This window comes from Monopterus albus, unplaced genomic scaffold (genome assembly GCF_001952655.1).
Source record: "Monopterus albus unplaced genomic scaffold, M_albus_1.0 scaffold31.1, whole genome shotgun sequence".
Lineage (NCBI taxonomy): Eukaryota > Metazoa > Chordata > Actinopteri > Synbranchiformes > Synbranchidae > Monopterus > Monopterus albus.
Window position 1 is genome coordinate 746,205 of NW_018127911.1, and position 7,270 is coordinate 753,474.

At 38.0% G+C, this 7,270-nt stretch overlaps 1 protein-coding gene across 19 annotated transcripts in view; it reads left to right on the plus strand.

The window, feature by feature from the left end:
* ptprsa (protein tyrosine phosphatase receptor type Sa) overlaps positions 1 to 2,947 on the plus strand; it is a 218,987-nt gene extending 216,040 nt beyond the window's left edge. For all 19 annotated transcript variants that reach the window (XM_020596614.1, XM_020596622.1, XM_020596620.1 and 16 more), the window contains one exon: positions 811 to 2,947. In XM_020596614.1, coding sequence (XP_020452270.1) covers positions 811 to 879 — 69 coding nt within the window. In that variant the 3' untranslated portion in view covers positions 880 to 2,947. The remainder of the gene's footprint in view (positions 1 to 810) is intronic.
* Positions 2,948 to 7,270: the final 4,323 nt, after the last annotated feature.

Below are 7,270 nucleotides of genomic sequence, written 5' to 3' on the forward strand. Positions count from 1 at the left end.
GAATGCTAGGCAGCGGGTGAACATTCAGTCCTCAAAGTTGATGTTTTGGAAGCAGGAAAAACAGGCAAGCATAAGGATCTGAGTGACTTTGATAAGGGCCAAACTGTGATGGCTGACAACTGGGTCCAAGCATCTCCCAGACTGTAGGTCTTGGTGGGTGTTCTCGGTCTACAGTGGTCAGTACCTACCCAAAGTGGTCTAAAGAAGGGCAAACACTGAACTGGTGACAGGGTCATGGATGCCCAAGGCTCACTGATGATGAGGTTGAGCTACTGTAGATTAATTTTTTTCATTTTTTTCACCCTTTTCAAAAGATTTTGTTTGAATCTTTGTTGAAATGGATGAAAATGAGAAATACTGTACATCGGTCTCTATGAAGAGAAACGATCAGCAGCTATAGTGGTGATGTCACACCTAGAGTGGGGAGGCTGTTGAATTTGACTAAAACATTATCTCTAATTTGTCCTCACAGCCACATTCTTCATTCCTTTAACAGATTTTATTTGTCACTAAATAACAGTATAGCTATGGCAGCAAACAGATTCATATGCACTGTGTACGCAGGTGGTCATAATGTTATGGCTGCTTGCCATAAGTTTGTTGACTCAGTAAAAACAAATTTTAAGCACCCCTGTGCAGTTTTCTCTGCCTCTGTGTTACAATTACCTTATCAGGACACAATGGGCCTTAGCAATTACTGCACTTAGTTTTACTTTATAGTTGGAAATTGTTAATATTATCTCTGCAAGCACTTCAAACTGTGTATTTTCTGTTATATTTGTGTGTGTGTGTGTATTCTCTTCCCTACAGGATGAGTACCAGTTCTGCTATCATGCCGCCCTGGAGTACTTAGGAAGCTTTGATCACTATGCAACGTAAAAAGCCATCTCTTTGCCCCAGAATCCTGTCGCTCCCCTCAACAGTCTCCTGAGCCATAGAAACTTTGAAATTTGAAACAACAACAGCAGATGATGACGATAACAACACTGCTAATTCAGACACGCCAAACAGTATCATAATGTAGATTTTTAGAAAACGCCTAACCGACCAGTTTAGAGTTTAATTCCAGTTCAAGAAATTGGAAGTCAGGAAAACTGCCCATCATCAAGAAAAGAAAATCATAATCAGGAGAGGAAACGGAAGCTGTGGCTCAAGCTGTAGGACGGGAATCGATCAAAGTGTCCAACTGCTTACCTTACCTCAAGTGTTTCAATATGGGAGGACATTGTAAACATTCGTGGACATTTCTCTTCTCAAAAATATATTTGTGACACAATGGCAACAAACTACAGATAATGAAGGAAAAGGCAACAGCAAAAATCAATGAGGCCGATGGATGTAGCCAAGACGGGGTGACTTCATGGTTGTTGTTTTTTTTTTTGTTTTTTTTATGTCTGGGTATTTCTATCAACACGTGAGTGATATCAAGAGAAGTCAGAGAAATGGCCAAATTGTGGTTGCCTGTTTTCCCCCAAACTCTGGTCACCCCAAAAAGACAAGACAAAAATCAACCAAAAGAGTGGGAACCTAACAAGCATGAGAACACTCCCATCTGGCATTAAATAAATATTCAGTTTTGCACTGTTCCACTAATGATATCCATTACATCTGTGGGGAACCACTCACCTTTCACAGTATGCTTTACATAACTGGCTCTTCTCAAGCAGTAAGAGTTTACTGAAGGCGCTGTTGGTGGTTGTTGGGAGGAAAGCAGCAACACATATCTTAAAATCAGTACCTTCATGAGCTTGTGCAAAATCAGTATCTCAAGCCAGGCAACCACAGTGGTGTTGACAAGCACCACAATGTATTACCAATAAAAAGTCCCCCTGGAAGCTCACGTCTCAGTCACCACAGAATTTGGAGCAAACCTCGCTGCTGGAAGAAGTTCCAGCTGGGTCATCTTGCAGACGGTCAAGGTGGGAGAAATGGAGACTGTATCCCATGATTTTTTACAGTCACTCCTCTCTTTGCAACAATTGCATCATGGGGCTTCAGTATTAACATTCGCCATTTTGAAAAAGGGGTGAATCTGATGGGCAAGAAGCATTGGAACAAATGGAACAACCAAACAAGGATTGCCACAAAGTTTGGACTTTCTCTGTGTACAGTGACCAGTGCTCATCAATATCGTTTGGAACTTTTTTTGTGTTATGAGGAACCCTTTTTTTGTTGTTTTTTTTCTGTCAAAACCAAACATGCTGCTGATATTGTGTATGCTGTATGTGTGACTCTTGAGAGAGAGGAAACTGATGAACAAAAGATGCCAGCTCTGCTAACCGCTCGCACCCAGGCAGGCATGACTGAATGCGCATCCACAGTATAAATCATCCACTGGTCTTTTCTACCTTTCCTTTTTTTCCCCCTAGTCTCCTCTATAATCATCATTGTGTAAGACACTCAAGAGTGGCAGAGGCCTGTTACAATTACAGTTCATGTGATTGAAAAATTGGCCTTTATTTCCACACAGTGTACATGCATTGAATTTGTCCTCAGTTTTAGAGATGATGTTTCCACGGGTAACAGCCAGACCAGGCAGCCATGTTGGATTTCAGTGAAAATCTTTAGTACACATAACCCCACAAATAACTGCAGGTTGACGCCCTGATGTTTATGCGTCTAATAAAAATCAAGCTTCTGAAATGATTGGGTTTTCATTTTGAGATCGGTGCTTTGTAAACGCGAGTGTGCAAACCCTGCAACGTTTTTCGGTGGGTGTGCACAAAAAACCAGACCGATGGAAAGAACTGTGTGTAATCTTTTCTTATTTCCAAAAAAGCCTTACTGTCATTGTAACATTATGAAAACATTAATGTTGTATTATGACAACTTACTTTGCATTACATAGTTGACTTCTTAATTTCTTTTTTGTTTAGTTTTTTAACAGAGATGTATCACATTTTTTAAAATTAGCAGGAAAAAGATCCAAATGCTTATTTGTTCATATTACGTTGTATATATATATATATATATAAATGCACACTCACACATGCATATATATATTTAAAAACTGAATATAAAGATATATCCAAACACTTAGAATGAATTCCAATTTTCTCCTCATCTTTCTTTTTATACCAGCCAATGCTCATGTTTGAAAATATGATGGCTTTTTATTTTTTTCATACTCTTAGAAACCTTGTGTGTTTCTTAAGAAAAAGCAGAGGTTATGTCAGCCTGGGCCCTCGGCCTACAGTTTAACCTCTACCCCTGGGTAGAGGCGGAGATGCCATTTAAACTATACAGAAATCTTCTGTTATTGTTAACTGGTAGGTGTTAGGGTTTTTTTTGTTTGTTTGTTTGTTTTTTTTAACAATTGTTAATGAACTGGTCTACAAAAATATCTAGTCATTCAAAAATTTCAGGATTGAGCTTCTTTGTTATTGATATCAGCCCAATTTGACATACTGTACCTTGTATGATCGTGTACAGACTAACCTTCAAAGTTTGTAAAGGAAAATTCTTTTTTTATTTTTTTTATTTTATCATTTTCAGACACAATGTGGTCATTCATTTTATTAGATATCCTCTACGATCTAGAATATAAATGTAAATAAACAAATATATAGATTATATGTATTTGGATCATTTGACCCTCAAAATCTCATACTTTACGTGGGGACAGAATTACAAAGATCAAGATTCTGCTCATATTCAACTTCCTGTTGTTTGTAAAGCCTGTTTCCTTGCGTTCTTTCTCCAGCCCTGCTCCCTGGTCTTTAATTACCTCACTTTTTTTCTTCCTTTAATTTCCCCTGCCAGTAGTTAAACTGGGACACATGCCAGCTTCAGTTGTCACTGCTATAGCCTCAATGAGGGCATTAAATCAGCATCACTGATATGCTCGGACAGTTTAGCCAAGACTGGAAGGTTAGTCCTCTCTACCATCTAACCATTTGAATTACTAATCAATCATCTATTTTAAAGATGTTACCATTTTATTCTTACAGCAGTCATGAACTTTCCCTGCCCTGGTATTAGCATCTAGTCTATTAGAGTTAATAAGGACTTTTTAATCACAGAGCCTAAAAAAAGTCCTCCAAAGTCTCAAATTCCAAAAATAATAATAATATCAATAATAATAAAATTACCAAAATGTATTTTCTTTATTTCTCTGTTGCTTTGAGAAGCGGTAGCCCCTGCTATTCATTCTTTAAAAGTTTCCCCACTAAAGATCCCCAGCTGTCCAACTGCCTAGTATGCCAGTGTGTTAACCATAAATGTGTCACTGACTGATAAACAAATGCAGCTTTGCTAAAGACCATACATAATTCTTTTGCAACATGACATGTTAATAAATGTTCTTTCTAGTGTATTTTTAAGCCTTGTATCGAACCACACCATTTTTGTTTGACCATGCTTCATTATGGGATGCAGAAAGAAATCAGGACTCACTGAAAAAAGAGCAGTGCGGTGCAACCAAGGGAAGACCAAGACAACCAAAAACTTGCTGCAAATTCACATTTCCAGCACATCATTTCTGAACAGTCGGAACCTTGTGATGTTTCATAATGAACTAAACACCAGAGCTGAGGCCTTTTGGAACTCAAAAACACTGATTAAAAAAAGGGGGCCCATGCCAAAACTGAAACCCTGGAAGTCTTTGGAAGCTTGTGTAATGTGTTACTCTTTTGACTTCATGTAAAGATGCTAGACTTTTGACAACAGCCACAAAATTATTGGAGTTGCAGGATATTTGGGTTGAACGGACTAACAAAAAGAACAACACTAACAAAAAAAGCATCAAAAATATTAAACCATATACCGTACATACTGACAAAATGGAAAAGAACCCAAATTCTGCAAAATAGTTTTTTCTTTGTATGAGGGCCAAGTGCTATCACTTTCAAAATGTTACTTCTAACTGAAACAATAATTGGTTTAAAGCTACTGTGTATGTAGATATGTTGACTTTGTATTAAAGAAATGTTGTCTGAAAACCATTTTGCCTGCTTTTTTAATGCTATACTGTATATTTTGACAGTGTGGTTCTTCTAGCTATCTCTCCTACGTATGCTCCTGTGTCTGTTTAATGTGCAAATAGCTAAGAGTTCTAAAGCTGTAATACTTGACTTAACTTTCTTTGTACATCACTCATTGCACTGGAACTTGTTGAAAAATCTGTGCAACAGCGCAAAGGACAAGTGATGAAGCACACAGCTGGTGCACTTCTTTTGTTGATAGATGACTTGATTAGCTTCCTCCTATATTTATCCTTCACAAACATATCCCGATGTTTCCTTAAGCCCCCCTTCAAGCTTGATAAATGCCACCCAGGCAGGCTGATGTTGGCGCAGAGGTAAACCTTCACCTGGTGGTATTTGCTCTTTCATCCATGCTCAATTGAGGCTCTTGCAATATCTGATAGGCTCAAAGCACAATGTTGGAAAATTAAACTTGCTGTACACTGGCTTTAGATTATACCCCATAAATTATAGTGCGAGGTATCGGTACAATACTTTTACTGTGTATTGTATTTGTCTACAACTATCTAGTAGGGGAGAAGAAAAGAGAGAATAAAGGGTTAACAATTTAATGTTTAAAAAGGATGTAACTCTAAATTAAATATTTGCTGTGGTTTTAACTTGTTTAGAAAAAGTCAATGCATTGAAAGTCCAGGATTTGACTGAGTAAGACAGTGACTCTAAAATGCTTGCTCACCCATACTGTACATGCAGGGTAGTTAAGAGGCTGTAAAATAAAGCAGTCTCTTGGTTACCATTTTTGTTCAGGGTCATTAAAAATGCATGTATTGGGTATGTACAGTATGTAAACACTTAAATCCCTAAGAGCAAATTTACCCCCATATTCCTGCTACTTCTACCAAAAAAATACCCAGTAGTATCCAAATATACAAATTATTTAGACTTTAATTTGGGAGCTGTAATCTAAAGTGTTACTGTAGCCGCAAATGCAAAAGTTTAGATTGTTCCAAGTCCTCAAAACAAGTTTTTCCCAAAACCTCACTGTTCATGACCATTTGATTCACACACAGATCAACTGGTGTGACAACATTCTTCTACTGTAAGTCACCAGAGGACTGTCATTTATTAAAGGGTAATGTAAGCGGAATGACACACCATTTCAAAGATGATATTACTAATCACTCAGAGAGCTGCGTTTTAGCCCATTCTTTTCTAATAGTGGCGAGCCAACAGACCAAGTGTGAGGGTAGGCGAGGAAGTGAATTAGGGCGGTGATTATGCAGTGATTCAGACAGCAGCTCATTAGGACCCAGCTAAGCAAGCAATCAACAAATCGATGTGACAGTGGACCCAGAAGCCGCAGAAATTTGTAATAAATGGCAAAGCGATAAATTAGATTATTCGCAGCCCTGTGGCCAAGCTCTTTCTGTTTCAAATGACAAATCAATCCAATCATGCCACAAAAAAGCCAAAAGTACCAAGAAAGAAAAGTGGGCCTCATGTTGCACCAGCTGTAGAGGTTATCTGTCAGAGATATGTCTTGTTAAGGCTGTGTTTTGCAGAGGTCATTTCTGTATGCTATTCATGGATATAAACTATTCATGACAGACCATTCAGTGTTTATGACCATCTTTTATAATAAGAGATTTACTGCCATTTGAACTCCAGTCAGAATAGTAAAGATGTCAGAAGGGTACCATGCTACATGCCTACTGATTCACTCAGGAGAAAGCAGCTCTGCCTTGAGAGTCTGATGATGTAAATGAGCACCCAAGGAGCAATAATAGATACATAAACTGTGGAGACAGCAGGATCTCTCCATACCTCAGAGTGTTTTCCAAGTACAAGGAATGGATCTGCTCCAGCTACCTGTCAAACAAATAGCACCGAACTTTTCACAGATTGTCATGACTCATATGCAGGGCGATGAAACTGATATGATAGTGATGGCAAGTGGATAGATAGATATTTTGACTGAGCACTGCTTCTCTCCTGTGGACACTTCTTTTAAATGCCTTTGCTGCCATCTGCAGGACATTATCTGGTATTTTACCATATACTGTATTTGACCATAACCACTATGAGGAGCAGTTTCTAGCCAATTAGATAAGAGATTAACATACTGTAGATGATGTATTGAAATATTTTGTCTTCTCCAGAGGCTCTTGCTTTCTAATTAAGCCATAATAAGATATGATTAGTAATGCTTTGTAGCTGTAACTTACACATTTAGTGTTCATACATCACGTATAATCTGTGCATTTTGCTGATATGGTAAAGTTACTATAGGTCTTAAAAGCTGTAATGAAGTTTATCTTGTGTAGTGAAATTTCCTGCATGTTTTT